Source organism: Elgaria multicarinata, chromosome 8, assembly GCF_023053635.1.
Source record: "Elgaria multicarinata webbii isolate HBS135686 ecotype San Diego chromosome 8, rElgMul1.1.pri, whole genome shotgun sequence".
Lineage (NCBI taxonomy): Eukaryota > Metazoa > Chordata > Lepidosauria > Squamata > Anguidae > Elgaria > Elgaria multicarinata.
Window position 1 is genome coordinate 37649879 of NC_086178.1, and position 19755 is coordinate 37669633.

Consider the following 19755-nt stretch of genomic DNA (forward strand, 5'->3'; position numbering starts at 1 on the left):
TATTTACATTTTAAAAAGGGCAAATAAGTCATTTTTCTCTGTGGGACAGGCTCTTATTTGCACACTTGCAAGCCATAGGACCACAATTTCAAAAGCTTATTTTTAGTGCAAATTATATAAAGACGTATAGCTGGGACTGATTTCAGAGATTTTCATGAACACTGAAACCTTTTAATGATAGTTATTTGACAGTGAAATGCAATTATATTAGATCCAATTCTCCTCTAACTTGCTCTATTTTATAACAGAATAGCGCAAGTATAGAAGTAGGAAAATACCATTTCTTTCATCATCACAAATAATACCCCATTTCCCCCACTCTAGCGTCCACCCGCCCCAAAAAGTGCACTTTAAAAAGCAGAAGCAAAATTGGAGGATCACAATGTTGTCTGAAGAATCTATAAACAACCCTGAGTAAGGATCACGATTGTTTACATGTTCTTTAGACGTTTTAAATGCCTGGTGTAGAAAAAACTCTTTGAAGATGGCCAAATCAGCACACTAAAACATATATTAATCCCCTAGCTAGGGTTTGGGTGGTGGGTGAGGAAGGTCTGAACAACATAATGCAAACTGACATTTTTGTTTCGTTTTGGAAATGTCAAGAAATGACAAAATGCTCTTAAATTATAGTGAAAATACTTTCAGCATTTCTATAAACCAAATCATTGCTCCATTTTTGTTGCTCATTTTGGAACTATTCATTTCTTAAAATGAATAGTTATTATCTAACCTGATTTGCTCATTTCTTAATGGTGAAGTACAATAAATGTACAATAAGAAAGGTGTATTCGGTAATGTAAATGTCATATATTACTTGTTGAGTTTATATGCAATATATAAACCAGGAGAAAAGTTCCAGTAGACTATTGTTTGCAGGTACAGTTCAGACTACTATGCTGTAATCTGAAGGATATTAGGGACTACCTGCAGTGATTATGAACTGATCCTTATTTAACCTGTCTTAATGGCAGTTACACAAGAAAGGTACATTGGATAACGTAAATGCGGCACATTATGCACCATATCTCCATTACCTAATATTCAAGAGTCTCTTATCCAAATACCTTAGGTATGTTATGTGTCAACAAAAGAGTCTTCTTGGTTTTGGTGTCCCATCTGTGGAATACCTCCCCCATGGAAGTGCAACTGCTGATATTGCAATCGTTTCACCGCCTGCTCAAAACCATTTTTGTTTACACAGGCATTTTAATGAGTTGATTTTGTCTGTTCTGTTGTATTTGCTAACTTCTTTCCTTTTATCATGATGATGTGATTTTAGTGTTTTTATTGTATTGTATTTTAATCATATTTGTACAGCACCCTGGTATTGTCAAGGATGAAGGGAGGTTTAAAAGAGTTTTAATAAATGAATACATTTAGGGCGCAATCCTGAGCTGGGGAATGCAGCAAGTTATGAGATTTTTTTCTGTCGAAACATGCATGGCATGGCACCCTTAGTGTATAAGAGCCATTACAACTCAAGTGCTTTAAATCAAAGGCCAACTGGTGCTCTTCTCTGTGTTTATAGAGAGTAGGTAAACACATGTTTGAATGTAGAGTCACCAACTTTGGAATAACAGGCCATTTTGGTAAGACATGTCTCCTTCCTGTTGCCCTCTTCGAGGATATCAAGAAAGCGCTGCCATGATGAGAGACTGGATACTGGGAGGCGCCTCAACCATCTTCATTGGTCGAGGGGCCACCCAGTTTTCCTGTGAAAGTTCTACTGAATCAAACAATAATCCCTATGTGCAGTTCCCATTCATTCCAATGAGGTTTAGACAGGAGAACGTCCAACTGGATTGTACTCTGTATTTTTAGGGCAAAAAGGGCATTCATTCCGTCAGCCCCTTCATTCCCCAACTCTTCCTCACTTGCTGTAGCTCCTCGCGGGCCACTACATCTCCATGGACAGAAAACAATCAATTTGCCTCAAGCCTCAAAAGAAAATTACAACTTTTTGTAAGGTCTAGATGTCTTTCAAAGCAAACATGCTGGTCGAATTGCTGTATGGTGCATCCAAATAGTTAATTAAGCAAATCCTCTTACCATCTGTCACTTAGAATGAAATGACCACATAAGATCTTTAGGGAGGAACAAATCCTAGGGAATTAAAGCCTGAGCTCAGTGCATTGGAAATAGAACAAGCTTCTTCCACCCCTTCTTCAGCCAGCCCTGCCCAGTGAACTCTCACTTACCCTCTGGGTGATTTCTTTGCCGTCTTTTACTTCCACCGCCAAGCCAAGATCAGACAATCGGCAGTGGCCGTTATCATCCAGGAGGACATTTTCTGGCTTCATGTCCCTGTAGACAATTTTAATGGAGTGAAGGTGCAGTATCCCACAGGTGATCTGAGCCGAGTAGAAGACAACCCTATCCATTTCCAGGCCTCTGTCTCCCACATTGTAAATGTGATATTTCAGATCCCCACCATTCATGAGGCTCATGACAAGACACAGGGCGGTTTTGCTCTGATAAGCATAGGCCAGGGTGACAATGAAACGGCTGTTGACTTTCTCAAGGATCTCCTTCTCTAGCAGAGCCATCTTTTCACCACCTTTTTTCTTCAATCTTTTTTTGTCCAGCTTCTTACAGGCATACATCTTCCCAGTATTTTTTACCTGGATGGCAGAAACCTAAAGCAGCAAGTTCCATAAGAAAGAGGAAAGTCTCAGTAAGCAACATGGGTTGGGAAGTGGAGAGAACATATGCCCCATAGTACTGCCTTCTATGACAATAACCAACTTGCTCCAGCTTCCAATTAATTCAAACCTGACTTAGAAGGTAAGATCTCTTGGCTCGGACCATATCAGCTCTCTATCATATATTGAACACTGTTGGAACTTAATAAATGAACAGTAGTAACAGTCATACGCAGTTCCACTGAGGCAGCAACTTCATCTCATGTATAATAATAAACGAGGTTGTCTGTCTGTCCATCCATGCCATAGTGCTGAGACTGTGAAACCTAGACATCCAAAACTAGGCATACCCAAAACTATGGGGGCCCTAGGGGTATTTACTTCAGGGTTATTTTGTTTTCTAAATGCATTAGTTAATTTATTTAATTTTAATGTGTCCGTATACTTGAAGCCTGCAGTAACATTTTCAGAAACTAGAAAAAGACTTCCCTAACCAGCACATAGCTTTGCAATCCGTACAGTTTGAAGCCAGAAGAGATTAGTAGGCCAAAGGGCAGTTTTATATGCCTGCCATTTGTTTCCCTTCCTGTGGGGTAGCCCTCACTCAGGAGAACGGAATGTACAGACCCCTCCCCCAGGGGTCTATAGGGGCATAGCAGGGCAGGGGCCGTGCCTAAAGGTGCCACCAAGTGTGATTCAGGAACATAGAAAGCTGCCTGGAGCCCTGCTTGGAGTTGCTGGGGATTGAACCTGGGACCTTCTGCATGCAAAGTAGCTGCTCTGTCACAGAGTTATGGCCTTTCACTTCACTTAGATGGGACATGCACAAAATGGCTTCACTTAGATGGGACAAGCACAATATCTCCAATTTTGACTGCTGTGTAAGTTTGCTTGAAGGCTTGGCTGTATCAAATGAAGAGCCAAGCTAAGTGTTCTAAAGGAGGTTTTAAGCTTCCTCCACCTACCTGTTTTCACCCCAAAATTTCAAATAGCTCTGCCCCGCCACATGAGGGGGAGTTTAAAAAGGGGGGAAACTTCATCGGAACTCTCCTCTCCTGAAGCGTCACAGTCTCAATCCAAATTGGGGCTGTGCACACTTCAGAGAGTAAGGAAAACAATCACGTATAGCTCCACTATAAATGAATGAATGAATGAATGTTCTGTTTGTCCCTTAGGTCTATTCCAACCCATGTGAATCCACCTCTGATCACTAGTTAAAAATAAAACGATGTAACCTCACGTATGGTATTCTGAGTAACTTGGAGCAACCCTGCCTATTTTATTTATTTATTTATTACATTTATATACCGCCCCATAGCTGAAGCTCTGTGGGCGGTTTACAAAAGTTAAAAACAGTAAACATTAAAAATTATACAAAATTTAAAAACCATCAGAAACATAAAAACAACAGTATAAAAACAACAGTATCCATTTAAAAACAACAGTTCTGGGGGCTGTTAGAAAACAAACCTAGCATTGTTAAATGCCTGGGAGACGCCTATTTGGTCCTGAATGTAATTTACTCTGGGGTAAAAGGGGCCAGTGTGGTGCAGTGGCTAGAGTGTTGGACTGGGAGTTGGAAGATCTGAGTTCTACTCCCCATTTGGCCATCACTGGGTGCCTTCGGGCCAGGCACAGACTCTCAGTGCAACCTACTTCACAAGGTGGAAAGGAGGATTATGCACACTGCCTTGGCTTCCTTTACGAGAAAAAAAGGTGGGGTATAAATGTAGTAATAACTAACTAACTAAAAATAAATAAAGTATATCACAAGAGGACTTGTCTATGCAGGGAAGTAGCTAGCTAGTCAGTGCCTGCTGTCTACTGAAGGCCATTCACTGTACTGCCTAGGCTCAAATGCTTACATAGTAGATCAAATAACTGTTCCTTACCTCTCCAAAGCCTCCCTTTCCTAATACTCGGAAGTCTTCAAAAAGTTTCTCGGTTACAGGTTGCCGTTCATAGCATTTCCATTGCACGAACTTCTCAAAGAACGGACTGGCCTGAAAGTCCTCAAATGGTTTCCCTTTAAGGAAGGCTGAGGTCTCTGCCCTGGCTGATTGCGTGAGACTCTCAAAATCTTCCTTGGGAGCAGACTGGCATTTGTTGGACAAGTCTGCACTGAGAAATTTCAGGTAGCTATTGCTGCCAGTCTTCAGGTACATGTTGACTATGCCCTCCAAGAGGCTGCTCTTGATGTAATCTTCTGCCAACTCCCAAGTAGACACTTCATCCAAGAACTCCTTGGTCAACAGGTATTCAGACACAGTATCCAGGAATTCCCGGAAAAAATACTTGCCAATAGGTTGTTGCTCACAAATGCTGTCATAGTCCACTGCAATGGACTTCTTGAGTTCAGAGCATTCCTCATTCTTGGGCAATGAAAGGCTCTTGCGCCTTTTTTGCATCTCCCTGGCATCCGCATCTCCACTTTTCCTGGCCTGCAGGTATGCTGTGTTGGCAATCAGGTTATCCAGTCCCCCCATGTCACACATCTTGGCGATCTGTTAGGGTGGCAGAGCCTATCTGAGGCAAATACACTGGCTAGCCTTGGGGCGGCTGCCTGGGTACTGCTTTCCCAGTGCCACTGCCTGGGTGTAGGCGTGGGCTTCGGAGAAATAGTAGGGAGACTGCCTACTTTAGCATTAAATACCTCTGAAGGATTTTCATTAAGTACCTTTAGGTGTATGTACCATTCGTGGAAAGTGGCTGGTAAGAGGGTTTCTCTCTAAGGAGCTTTGGGTTTGCTATCTATAGCTAAATGGATGACATCCCAGGAAAACCTCCTCACTGCTGTCACCACTATCTTGTGTGCATTTCTCAACTCAAGACTCCACTACTTATGCCTGAAGTATGGTTCATCTACACCTTCACTTATATACACAACACACACACACACATTCTCTCATGCCCCTTATCTCAGTATAAGCACCCTGTTTTTAAAGAACACATGCCACCACATTTCCTCTCAAAGAACTGTTATGATTTCCTGCCCAACACTAGTCTAGGCAACCTTGATTCACAGATATACCAAAGCAGACCCACCATATCCTCATACTTTTAAAACTGGCTTTTAAAAAATAGAATTTGAGATTTTCTGTGTTGTGCAGTACTGCAAGAGAAAAGATTTAGCAAAAGAAGCAGGATGAGAAGAGAACACCAAGGAGAATGGTTTTGTGTATGTCTTTTAAATCATCATCATCATCATCATGTCCTAGCGTTGAAAGCCTACCTCTTCATGTGGATCTTACCCAGAGAAATGTCAGTATTGCAAGCTGTACCTTTATGCTGCACAAAACCATTGCTGCTGTCATGTGAAGAGACTCAAATCGGCTTAAGCAAAGAGCAAGTGAAGAATGATTGCTGCTCTATAAATAACAATCTTATGTACAATCAGAAGCAGAGTGTCTCCATTCCCCTCACAACATGGCAGAGGTAGAAATAACCCAAACCTGTTTAAAGCACAAACTATTCGTTAAAGACTCCCATCACCAAAACAGAACTTCAGTGACACAACTGGAGCTCCTGAAATTAAAAAGCATCCTTAGAACCCAAGTTTCTACTTCAGCTCTTCATGATTTGCACAGAACTAATTTATTTATTTATTTAAGCATATTTATCCCGCCATTCAGCCAAAAAAGGCTCTCACGGCAGCTTACAAAAATATTTCTTGACAGTCCCTGCCCAGAGGCTTACAATCTAAAAGACATGACACAAAAGGAAAGGGGATTGGGAGGGAGGAGGAGGGGGACTAATGGGATTACAAAGGGAGCTGGTAGTGACCCCTATATTTAGATGCCCTAACTCTTCATTATAAAGGATTGCTGTGGTTTATTTTAATAGCTCTCACACCTCTAGCGCTGGGGTGGGTGAAAAGGTGGCACCCTGATCATTCCACTATACACCATCCTTTGTTCTGTTCCAGCTTTGTGAAGAAGACATTCTCAAAGATAATTTTTCCGGTTCTCATTTGCATTTATCAGGCAAACTGTGGTGAACTAAGCAAATTAAAAGTTCTTGTGAAAACAGTTTCGGGAAAACAGCCCCAAACAACTATATATTCACAAGGGTTGCAAGCCGAAAATCATGCTGAGACTTGAGCAAGTGGTTACCAAAACCAAAATTCTCTTCCAAAACCCTACACAGAAGACCAGGTTTGTTCATACTTATCAAGTTTGTCTCATTTTGTCCCATTTTTTATCGATAAGCCAGCCATTTCCACTGTAGATGTGCTCATCTCATGGCAAACAGGAACTTTTCTGGTATACAAATGCCACAGCACTTCTTTTGAGGACTCCTCTAACTGGCACATAGCCCCGTGTTGAAATGTAAGGCTAAAAGGGGCTCTTAGGGCAAGATTAACAAGGTATCATAAAAGCTGGCTCCAAAATGAAATAACTTTATATTGCTAAATCATACATGTTGACTAGGTACATGGCACTTCTAGCACAAAGAGGTTTGTGTGTCATACATCTTTTAATAAGGCGTAGCGCAGCCTTCCACACCTGATGCTCTCCAGATGTTTTGGACTACACCTCCCAGGCTTCCTGAGCATTGGTCATGCGGCCAAGGAATGACTGGAGTTGAAGTCTAAATCATTTGGTAGGCACCGAGTTGGGGAGGGCTGGGATAGAGAGGTTCAATATACCATATGCAGTAAGTTAATTTGGGTCAGCCTCAAATGACAATATGTGGTGGATATTCGGATACCTGTCATCAAGCTCTGCCACTGGTTAGGTTGTATATGAATTTGTGTCTTTGTGATCCACAGTAGGAATGATTTGTCTTTCAATTGTTTGCAGTAAACAGAAGCAGCTCTTCTGAAAGCCTGTTGTAAAGATGGGCCAAAGTGTTGGGTTACAAAATATCAGATTTGAACAACTCTAGATGGAAGGGGATGGACACTTCAACCTTATTTCAAACTAGTCAATAGACGATGGCGTAAAATAATTTAGGGCGCAATCCTATACATGTTTAGATAGAAAAAAGTCCTACTATTCCTAGCATTCCCCAAGAAGCCACACTGGCTGGAGAATGCTAGGAGTTATGGGACTGTTTTCTAGATAAACATGCACAGAATTTATTTATTTATTTGATTTATACATAATATAAGAAGAGCCATGCTGTATCAGACTAAAGGTCCACCTATACCCCACTTTTCTAGCAAAGAAAGTACTCAAGGATTGTGCCCTTAACTTTATTGTAAGTTAACTCAATTTTGGTGTAGTGGGCAAGTCATCAACATAGTAGGCATTTCATACCTGGTTGAGTCAATATTCCAGAAATGATTTTCTTGCAGTTTTTAAATCTTCATAGGCACGTTTTCAGATTTTTACAGCATAAGTACTGCATTACAGCTAGTCATTACAAGACCCTTATGCGCCTGGGTTTTCTTGTTTTCCTTTTTCCTCCTCATCCCCTTCCCCTTTAGTGTCATGTACCTGGTTTGCAGGTAACAACCCAGAGTGTGAATTGAATATGTTTTTTGGATCCTGAGTTATTACATGCGAACCCAGAACTACTGTTTAACTATGGGTTAACTACAAACAACCGAAAAAGAGAGCCCATGGTTTGTTGTTGAATTGTGATCTATGAGTTGTTTTAACTATGGCTTGTAGTTACATGTGAACCCAGAACCATGGGATGATGTTCATAGTTTATTTTGCCAGGCTACAGAGGCAGCAGGTCAGTGGCGAAAAAAACAGCAGCTCTACTTGCCAGTACTACAGCACCGCAAAGGCATTTGGAATACACGGAGGGAGCAGGCAAAGGAGGAAGGAATCAAACCACCCAGGAATTGAAAAAACAACCTGCATTCTGTGAAACTGACTGGCAGGCAAATCATGGGTAAACTCCAGGTAAGGCAACAACCCATATTCTGGGTTGTCATTATGTGCAAACCAGGCTCACTCTCAAAGTGACAAATCAGGGGAGACCCACTGGTTCAAATTAGTTTATTTTCTCTTGCTCTTTCCCTGCTCTTTCACAATACCATCAAGTCTGCTCTCACTTTTCAATAGATCTGTGTATAACAGGGGGCACAAAAATGAAAGTCCCTCCTATCCATCGTCTCTAGACAGTTGCTAAGTGTCATCTGGTAGTAAGGCTGGCCCTAAGAATACACATTTTGAATTTAGCTAACAGGATAAAGTTAATATCCAATTACAAGAAGTGACAAAGCATTCTATAACTGCCATCATTGAAAGTAATAAAATCTTGGTAAAAAAATAGCTTAGGGTACAATTTTATGCACATTTAGACAGAAAAAAGTCCTACAACTCCCAGCATTCCCCAGCCAAAATGGTTGGCTAGGGAATGCTGGGAACGCTAGGACTTTTTTCATCTAAACATGCAAAGGATTGCATCCTTAATCATATCATCCAACTTACTTATTTTTAATACAACTATTTTAAATATTATGCACAAAGGCATTTGAAATAGCAAAACACAGCAATCTTACCAGTGTTTTGCTAGAAGGCAATTCAAGTCCGTCCGTCCCCCGTCCCCGCCCGCTACAAAAAGCCTTTTATGGGTCTTAAAATAAACAGAGATTATTCCATTATTCACTGTTAGAGTGCAAACATACGCTTATCTCTTATCATACATCAACACTGGATTTGTTTACATGGTAAAAGGGTTCATCCAAGGTTGAGATTGGTAATAAAGCAAAGTGTCAGTGAATCAAGTGTTGTTGTTGTTGTTTAGCAATATTAAATATATATTTTAAATGCTTCAGGCACAATCTAGTCAATACTAAACACATTTTAAGTGGTCGCTTGAGAAAACAGCGGGCTGAGCTAAATGCACCATGCCTTTTTAAGGGCTACCTTAATGGTGACCCCACCCAGGCATATACTAAGAAAGCTAATTATGATCAGTGGGGTGGACCTTGGTGTGGTAGATCAGTCAGGCAAAATAAATACTGACTTGGGACCAAGGAATATTCCCAAACTTAGAAGTGGCTATTACAAAAGATGACAGGGGTGATAATTTTACAACTGGATCTGTTAACGTTATCAAGATGCTATCTTGGAACATAGCAGGCTGGTCTACCAAAGTCAGAGATTTGACATTTGTACAGTATGTTACTAAACAAATAAGAATTATCCACATTGTTTTCATCTTAAATTTAAACTAAGATCATTTTTGTAAGGATGTGATGTATCATCATCATCAAATACCATGGTCATTATCCAGAATGCTGCATGTGAAATGCACTGGGGGGTTTCTGCCCCCCCTTTCCATAACAGCCCATTCTGCTCCTCCTAAAAATGCTTCTGACAAGTCAGAAGACCCTTCATCATAGGAATTTGATGCAATGCAAAGGGATGCAGTCAGAATGGAAAATTAATACACACATATTCCCATGCACATATGGAAGTGCTTCCCTCTTGCATACAGGGTTATTAGGACCTTGGCTTATATTTGAAGTAGTTTAACATATACAGCAAAAGTTATCACTTCCTGGTTATGATGCATTTGCATCTCCAGGTAACAGACTTTTTAATAGACCAATGTTCAAGTATATACTGTATATTGTTCCAGGATGGGTGGGCAGATTTCTGGCTTGCAGAATCTTTTTTTCTTTTTTTTTACTATAATTTCATGATCTACCAACTGGAGCCAGATCCAAAAGTAATACCCTTGGAAATGAATGGAATACATAGTTCTCTCACACACAAATCCACTCCTTGTTACTCTACGTTTTCTTCATTTCAGCAGTATAATTTAGGGTGGGGTAATATCATTTTGTTGCTCCTATTGTTAAATAATTGGGAGTTAAAAATCCTTACTGATCTACTACAAATCAACCAGAGATCTACCAGTATATCCAGATCTACCTTCTGCTCACTGTCTTTTACAGAAACAAACAACCTGAGCATTTCACAGGGTAAAAGGTTTAATGTTGTGAGTTGGAGAAAGCAAGTACACGTTTTAAAAGGTCAGTGAATTCAATTTAACCTTGGAAGTACCACAGAAACATTTATCAAAACCTAAATGAAAGGTTTTATCTTCATGAAAGAAAGCAGAAAGTAAAAACAAATGCACTGTCAACAACTATTTATTTGAGAATCAGTTTTGAGAAAAGTATTGGGATTTCATTGCTTTGAACAATAGGTAACTGTGGGTTTCATAAGCACCAAAGAACTCCTAAGTAAACGTACAGTGTTCACACTATTTAGATACATTCTTAAATACTGTGCACCTATATTCCTGATGCAACGATTCTGTAAACTGATCCTACAGGCCAGGAATATAACATAAAGATTTCAAATCCAGGTCCATAGAATTCTATAGGCCTAAATATGTAAAATGGATTTTGCCACATTGTGACTGCTCCCTTCTTTCATACGGAAAATATGTCATCAGTTGTATAACATTCCAAGCAAGTTTGATAGAAGAACGGCCAGTGCTTTTATTTGCCTATTCTTTGAACCACCCAGTCCTGTTGGCAGAGAGGGCAGCGGTTGTTCTGTTTCACCCACAGTGACATGCAGCAATTGTGGAAGGAATGATTACACTCTCCCCAGACCACTGAAAGAAAAAGAAAACCGAACTTGAGAATATAGTTGGTTAAAAAATGGATGACAGATGTTTAATGCAAAGTATTAACGTGCCTCTGTATATCTTTAGTACTGCTACAGAATAATTGTGTAAAATTTTTATAAACTACAGACATGATCCAAAACAACATGCTACTTTTTTCATATATCAAAAAAGATTTTGAATTTTAGTTTCTTGAACAACTGGCCTCTATGTCACCTAACAAACAAGTTTTGTAATTAAGGAGAGCTTGCAACATGTCACTGGAATGGTTAAGTGAAATCTACTGTTCAAAGAAAAGTCAAGAGTCCCATTGAGCATATCCAACTTCTTCGATGTGCCAAAGTATCTCCTTGGAACCTTTATTACATAGAGGATTGATGTTACAGTGCCTTGCAAAAGTATTCACCCACCACCACTGTTTTAAGACTTGTCTAAATGTTGTTGTGTTACAACCTGGAATTAAAATTGAGTTAATTGGTATGTTTACCATTTGATTTACACAACATACGTAACACTTTGAAGGTGCAAAATATTTTTTTATTGTGGCACAAAAGTTAAGTAAACAAAAAACTGACATACTGTATGCTGACATATTGTATGCTGGCAAACCAAGCATACGATAGTGAAAGTTAAGCAACTTTATTTGAATGGGAGAGATATAAGCAAGTGCCTATTTCTTTAACTGAAGTCAACTGAACTTAAAAGTGATTCATTTTGGCATGATCCTGCCCCCAAATATTTTTTAAAAAGCATCTATCTGTAAACCATACAAATGAATGATGCTAACAACCCAAATATCTGCTGTTCTCTTTTTATATCCCCCAAACACCCAAATAAAAATAGAATTCCTGAAACTTCAAGAATATCACCAAAGGAAAATAAGTGAAACCCAATCATTTTATTTCTTTTTGAAATTATCCTTTACTTGTTTCAACCAACCATCTTTTATGAGAAATGCCTGAAGATACAACAGAGGATGCCACAGCTATTACCTCCCTGAATAAAAGGTCTAGCTTATGTAACTAGTTCTTCATGGACATATACCCACACATAAAGCATTAATTGCAATTTCCAAGTATATTATACAATAGTCTGTCTTTTTACATTAGTAAGGGTTTACTGAGTTTTACTGATGTGAAAAAATAAAAGGCATTTACTCAAAACTTTAAAAAGCACCCCACTAAGAGAAAGCCTTTGGTTGAATAACAGAATGAAATCACAACATACCAACACAATCTTCTTGTTTGTTTTCAGCTTGACATCTAAGACAGGCATCTAGATGTAAACAAGAGCAAGACTATGATCCTGATGCAACAACTGGTTTTCCAAAGCATCTAAAATCATTGAAACACATTTATGAAGAATGCATAGTGTCATGTAGTCATCTAGAGATAATTTATTTTAAGACATGATATTCCATTCATTCAGCACATCTACACAACACAAGCATGGTTATTTCAACTTACTCTCATGATTAATTTTGTTTCATTCAAGCATAATTTGTAGGGAGAGAACAACTATGAATATTGGATATGATCCAGCAGGGCTCTTATATATAGCAAATGAGGTGAGAACTGCTACAGTACATGGGTTTGAGAACTGCTACAGTACATGGGATTTGTGAGTGATGAAACCATGATAATTACGCATAATGCAGCACAAAAGCTTTAGGGATCAGACCAGAAATGACTGCTTTCCTCCCCTGCAATCTCTTCTTTACAGGACTATGTAGAGGAATATACTATGTGCCCCAGCAGGAATTCTGCAGCAAGTCCTGCAATTGTATAATTTACCAGAAGTGCTGTGATTAGAAAGCACTAGAGCAATTTACATGTACCACTGGTGCATATGTCTCTCCATGTAATCCTGTAAAAGGAAGCAGAACTGCATAGGGAAACAAACCATTTTCTGTCTGTCTAAACTGCTCCGAAAGGATACACAATCTGACTTCTGACTCCCATGTTTATGATTGGTGCATCCCAATAAGATAAAATGTCACTGACAGATCTCTCTTTATAAATATTTTGGGAAACAATGGCACATGGCACTTGTTACTCTTATCCAGCTGCATAATTTGAGCATGCACATTATAGAAGGAAAAGTTGAAAATGTTGTGTTTCTGGTAGAAAGTTGTGTATGTATCAATGAAAACAAACAACTGTTTACAACATATTTATTCTAAACAATTAGGAACCAATTATCTGTATAGTCTGTTACATAGTGAACTGAACCTTATTCCCCTCACCCTTACTTCCTCTCTGGTGGAAAATCAAAGGATTAGTTTACACGAAAATTCCCCAAAAGGAATGGGTTTGTGGGTAGGTCAATCCCAATGCAATCCTATGCAAGTTTAGATTGAAAAAAAGGCCTGGGGTGTCCTGGGAGTTGTGGGGCTTTTTAATATCCAAAGACACATAAGATTGTGCCTTCAATATATTAAGTACAAAGAAACAGATAAAAGATGTTCAAACCTACTAAGTCATACATCTTTTATTACACATGTATTAAATCACTAAATATCTCTAGATACAAAAATACATTAAAAAAATGTAAACATGCACTGTAGCTGTATTTATTTATTCAATTGCATTTCTATACCACCCAATAGCCGGAGCGCTCTGGGCGGTTCACAAAAATGAAAACCATGAAGTACAATTCAAAGTATAAAGCAAACAACCGTATAAATTCACAATATATAAAAAAGTACAACCAGGATAAAACTGAGCACCAATGCAGAGATTTATACAGATTTAAAATACAGATTTAAAGCAGCAAAGTTAAAAGACTAAGATGATAAACTGTTAAAATACTGGGAAAATAAAAAGGTCTTCACTTGGCGTCGAAAAGAGTATAATGCAGGTGCCAGGCAAACCTCTCTAGGGAACTCACTCAACAGTTAGGGTGCCTCAGCACAGAAGGCCCTCCTCCCGGTAGCCACCTGCCTCACATCCATTGGCAGGGGCTCACGGAGAAGAACCCCTGAAGATGATCTTAGGATCTGGGCAGGTACATATGGGAGGAGACATTCCTTCAGATAACCTGGCCCCAAGCCGTTTAGGGCTTTCAATGTTAATACTAGCACTTTGCATCAGGCCCAGACCTGGACTGGCAGCCACTGAAGCTGGAAAAGGACTGGTGTGATGTGGTCTCATTGGCCAGTACCTGTTAACAAACATGCTGCCCTGTTTTGTACCAGCTGAAGTTTCCAGACCTTTTTCAAAGGCAGCCCATGTATAACACATTGTAGTAATCCAGACAAGAAGTTATCAGAGCATGGATAACTGTAGCTAGGCTATCTCTGTCCAGATAAGGGTGCACTTGATATATCAGCGTAAGCTGATAAAGGGTGCTCTTTGTCACTGAGTCCACCTGCGCCTCAAGTGACAGTTCTGGATCCAAGAGCACCCTCAAACTATGAACCCAATACTTTTGGTGGAGCGACCAAGTATCAAGTGATGTATCATCACAGTTCACACAATGATTGGGTTCTGACAACACACTGTGGTTTATCGTGGGTTATTTAACCCACGATGCGACGCAAGTGCCATGTTGCATATCCAACCCTTGCTTTATTTATTTTTATTTATTATTGCATTTATATCATGCCTTTTTTCCTCTTAAGGACTAGAAACTGGATCTCCCGACTCCCAGTCCAACAATTTAGCCACTACACCACACTGGCTCTCTTGCTTGGGGGTTGTCATGTCATTCAAACCCAGTGAATGTGGGTTATGCGAAGATTAAACAATCCTTGCATAGCCTAAATCAGACTATGTGTTGTTTAACCTTTGCATAAGCCACACTTGACAGATTCACATGACATGACAACCACCATGCAGCTGCATGCACCCCACAGCCTCACTGTCGGTTAAATAACCCATGGTAGACTGTCAGGTTACTTCTTCTCTCTGGCCTTCCTTCTTCTCACATCAGTCCGTTGGTTTCTGTCCACCACTCTGCCGCTAAAATCATCTTCTTGGCTCGCCGCTCTGACCATGTTACTCCACTTCTGAAATCTCTTCATTGGCTTCCAATTCACTTCAGAATCCAATATAAACTTCTCCTGTTGACCTTCAAAGCTTTTCACGGTCTAGCTCCTTCCTATCTCTCCTCTCTCATCTCACACTATCGCCCCGCTCATGCTCTTCGCTCCTCTGATGCCATGCTCCTCGCCTGCCCAAGGGTCTCTACTTCCCTTGCTCGGCTTCGCCCATTTTCTTCTGCTGCCCCTTACGCCTGGAACGCTCTTCCAGAACATCTGAGATCCACAAGGTCAATTGCAGCTTTTAAAGCTCAGCTAAAAACTTTTCTTTTTCCTAAAGCTTTCACAACTTGATGCTGTTTGGACTTTATACTGTTAGTTTTACCCTACCCTGCGCCTGTTTACCCTACCCAGTGCCTGTTTGCATTGTCTTCCCCTCCTTATCGCTCTACTATGATTTTAATAGAATGTAAGCCTATGCGGCAGGGTCTTGCTATTGACTGTTTTACGCTGTACAGCACCATGTACATAGATGGTGCTATATAAATAAATAATAAGAAGAAGAAGAACAAGCCCAATGTATAATCAAGAAGTTTGGTCGCTAAACAGAAAACCAACCAATTCTTGTAATTCGTGTACAAACATATTCATAAGTATGCATATTATAACAAATCATATAATCCCATGATAATATTTTCTTAAGTGAATTAATCAAAGGTGTGGATTTTCTTATAATGCCTATTGTACGTGGCCTTCTAGAGACACAGGTCGATATAAAATTATTCAGGGTATCCCCCCCAAAAAATAAAAATTTAAAAGGGGGGCAGGTGTTTTTGATTCGTTTTCTGTATTTCAACTACCGCCTGAACTCAAAAACTTAATTGTTGCGATAGAAACTAATCCGTGAGCTTTAACCTAATTTTATACGTCCCTCCGTCACCTAAGGAAGACGTGGCAGTCACCTAAACGCGGCCTGGGTGTGCTCCCGGGGATAGCCCAATAATGGCAATAGGCACAGGCCCCCTCAGCCTGTATGTGGGGGAAATCATTCGTAAAATGGGGCGCAGGGATAAAAGATACGCGTTCAATGAAAACAAGGCCAGGCGCCTGGGAGTAATGAGTGAGTGAGTGGTCGTCCCTCTGAATTACGGGTCAGTAGGGAAGGGAAGGAGCACAGCATAGCCTATTCAGTCTTCATAAGGGTTCTTGGCGGCGTCAAAAGTCAGCCTTTTTTTTAAGGCCGCTGAGAAGTAGACAAAGGCCGCCTCCTTCTCTCTCCCTCAGGCGGAGGAAACAGCGCTGCCCACCACTGCCTTGAAAAACGCCTGGCGAGAAAACACGGCTGAAAAAGCCACTTCAGAGAAGCCTCCAGGGAAGGGGAGGAGATGAGGCCCGAGCCGAGCCAAGCCCGCCCCGGAGGAAGGTTCGGCGCAGAGGCCTGAGGAGAAGGCAGGGCCGCGGCCTTGTCTGCCGACCCAGCGCGGTTCCATCGCCTCCCGCTTACCCATGACCTGCACCCGGCAGATGGCGCAGGTGTCGCACTCCACGTCCCAGCTCCACATGGCCACAGCGTTCCACTTCTTGAGCGAGAACATCTTGTCGACGCCGCCCGTCTTGGAGCCGGAGGAAGCCGCGTGAGAAGCGGAGACGCCCAGCTCGTCTCCGTCCTCCACATCAGCCATGACTGGGGGAGGCGGCGGCGGCGGCAACAACCTTCCCCGCTTGCCGGCTCTTATCAAGCGGCAGCGGCTGCCAAGCAGAACTCGGGCTCCACCCAGTGGCAGGTGGAGGCGCCGAGCGAGGAGGCCGAGGCCTACCTCGGTGTGGCTCGAAGGGAAATTAGCTAGAACGCTCTTGGGAGTGATGTTGATCAGGTCCTGCTGGTAGATGACGGGGTGATTTCTGAGTGAGGGAGCCCTCAGTAGCAATTTTAATATCTAAATTAGACTAAGCTAGAGTCCCTCTCCTCTGTTGTGATTCGGATATTGGTATATGTTGGACTGGATGGCCTTATAGGCCCCTTCCAACTCTACTGCAGGACAAAGGTGCAGAATCCAGCAGCAGCCCAGGAATACGTAATAGATTTGGACGCTCTGATTATTCTAGACCAGTGGTTCCCAAACTTTTTCAGGTAACCGCCCCCATGGTTCCACAAACTCATGCCTAGTGCCCCCTACCCTACACTATAAAAATCATTATTCAGAATAGCGGTTTGCAACAACCCACTAATGAAGAAAACAACGAAAAAAATCAAAACAGTAACAATTAATTGAATATGTATTCAAAATCCAATTACATTTTTTTAGTTTATTCAATTAAACATAATTGATGAACTTGATCCGGTGATACCATCTTTTCAAAGTCTGATAGTCATTTAGCAAGAATATTAGATATCACATTTAGTAACTAGGGTAGACTACCTCACTATTCTGTAAATTCTTAATGTGATGGATGGGCTTGATGAAGTCATACCAGTTTCCCAATGTCTGGTTTAAAGATGATGGTGCTTTATAAATAAATAATAACAATAACAACTTAATATGAGTCTTAAATCAGCACATTTAGTAATCTGGAGTCGATTTCTTTGCTTGGAGATAAGTAGGCAGACCACACTAAAACCACATTCCACTAAATATGATGTTGGAAATGCAACCAGGAGCTTCTGAACCACTCTCCATAGTGCATGATAGCAATTCCCCATTAAAAGGACTCATCTTACACGGTATTAATAAATGTGTGGATTCTTCCCTATATGGCTTCGCACCAAACTTCCTTCTCCCATAAAAATGTTGCTGGGTTTTAAGACCTTCTGGAGAGGCGCTTCTCGGAAATGACCACCTTGAGCGCCCCCCCTGCTGCCCCTTTGCCTCTCAGCACCGCCCTGCCGCCCCCTTGCCTCTTAACGCCCCCCTGTGCAATCCCCCCGCCCCCAAGGGGGCAGTACCACCCACTTTGGGAACCACTGTTCTAGACCTCCGAGCCACCACTTCACATATGGCTCTAGCTGGTGGACCACAAGATGCAAGGAAAAAGCAAAGTAGATCCTGAAAGCCTGAAGTTTGCCTTCGCCTGATGTGGATTGCTCAAGTGCCACCTATGCAAGAACACTCTTTAATATTCCATGTTAATTAATCTAGAATTACTACAGCAGCATCCTCGTTTTAGTATATGCATGCTGCTCTCCATGAATAAAAGATGCATAGAAAAGACGGGGAAATTCATACATTTATTGCGAGCCTTGTGTGCCAGGTCCACACTTTACAGCAAATATGGAGTTGCTTCTCAAATGAATGGTGGGAAATGGATGGTTTTGGTTTGCTCTGAGATTACAAGGATGCTTCCAGAAGAAGTTTTTATCATACAATCATCCTGCGCCTGTACACCCTCTTTATCCAATGTTAATTTCTCCTATTTAATTAAAGCCTAACATTTAATTTCACACTCAACACTTGTAGGTGCTTCAGAAGTAAGACCTCAGAAGTAAGCATAGGGTTGCAGAGTACTTCTTTCCAGTTTGCTGTTTTAGACGTTAAAAAAAGCTTCTGAGTAACCACACTATTAAAAGTCAGTTCTATGTGTGTTTACTCAAGTAAGTCTCTGTTCAATGGGGTTTACTCAAAGGTAAGCATGCATCTGATTTTAGTATGACTTGGATATAAATGCATTTGAAATCAATGGGATTTACTCTTGAGTAAGGGAACCAGCAGATCTGTAGTTTAAGTTTATGAACTTGGAGATGCACAACTTAGCATGATCAAAGGAAAGGAAAAGCGATCCATCGAACTGGTGGACTATGAAGAAAAGAGTTTAAGAGGGAAAATTAAAAGATTCCTAAAAAATCAAGGGATGAACCGATCTTATTCAAACTTGGCATGCTGAAAGCCCTGTGCCAATTTTGATCTCTTTATCTTTAAATATTATGTAGATGTAAGCAATTTTTAAATTTCCATTTAAATAATACCTTAAAATCAAGGGTTGAACCAATCTCTTTCAAATTTGGGGTGGCTAAAGCCGTCCTTAAGAGCTATCACCAAGATAAGTTTGAGGTCTTTATCTTTAAAAATTAAGCAGATGTAAGCATTTTGGTTACCTTGGATCAAAGGAGGAAACCTGACCACTTTTACAAAAGAAATTAGTTAAAATGATTGTTCATCTGCCCACCCTTTGAAATGAGCAAAACAAACCTTCACTCCTCCTCTCCTGTAAACCTTTCCCAAGCCAAGGGACAGCAACAGTCTCTGCCCATGCGCTCCCTCTTGCTTCCTACAAGCAGCCTCCCTTCCTTGGAGTTTGTTTAATATGAGCTTAGGGGAAAGTAGAATGTGTCATTTTACCATAACAGTTTCAAGCTGCTGTAATAGGGTATTTTGCAGAAATAAATATTTTTTAAAAAAATAAAAAATTAACTGCAGGGGAAAGGAGAATTAGTGAGCGGGGTGGGAGATTTCAACAGCATAGTAGTGTTCCAGGTGAAAAGATACATGAGCTGAAAGAGCGCAGCAATGGACAGAAGTGAAAGTGCCCAGTGGTTGACTCGCTAAGGAAATGTAGGGGAAACTGCGGATGAAAACTGGATAAAAA

The 19755-nt window shown here is 40.8% G+C and overlaps 2 protein-coding genes across 3 annotated transcripts in view; both read right to left on the reverse strand.

Moving 5' to 3' along the window:
• GRK7 (G protein-coupled receptor kinase 7) overlaps positions 1–5539 on the reverse strand; it is a 49304-nt gene extending 43765 nt beyond the window's left edge. The window contains exons 1-2 of the mRNA XM_063132163.1: positions 4538–5539; positions 2202–2639 (exon numbers count right to left, since the gene is read on the reverse strand). Of these exons, the coding sequence (XP_062988233.1) occupies positions 2202–2639; positions 4538–5140 (1041 nt within the window). The 5' untranslated portion in view covers positions 5141–5539. The remainder of the gene's footprint in view (positions 1–2201; positions 2640–4537) is intronic.
• Positions 5540–10691: 5152 nt separating this feature from the next.
• Positions 10692–16889, reverse strand: RNF7 (ring finger protein 7). 2 transcript variants are annotated; one of them, XM_063131487.1, is made up of 3 exons: positions 16679–16889; positions 12420–12467; positions 10692–11180 (listed from the first exon to the last, which is right to left on the reverse strand). In XM_063131487.1, exons 1-3 carry the CDS (start codon positions 16854–16856, stop codon positions 11062–11064), a joined length of 345 nt encoding a protein of 114 aa, XP_062987557.1. In that variant the 5' UTR covers positions 16857–16889; the 3' UTR covers positions 10692–11061. The 2 variants fall into 2 exon arrangements, with proteins under 2 accessions (XP_062987557.1, XP_062987558.1); XM_063131488.1 differs by having other exon boundaries at positions 11124–11180; positions 16686–16889.
• Positions 16890–19755: the final 2866 nt, after the last annotated feature.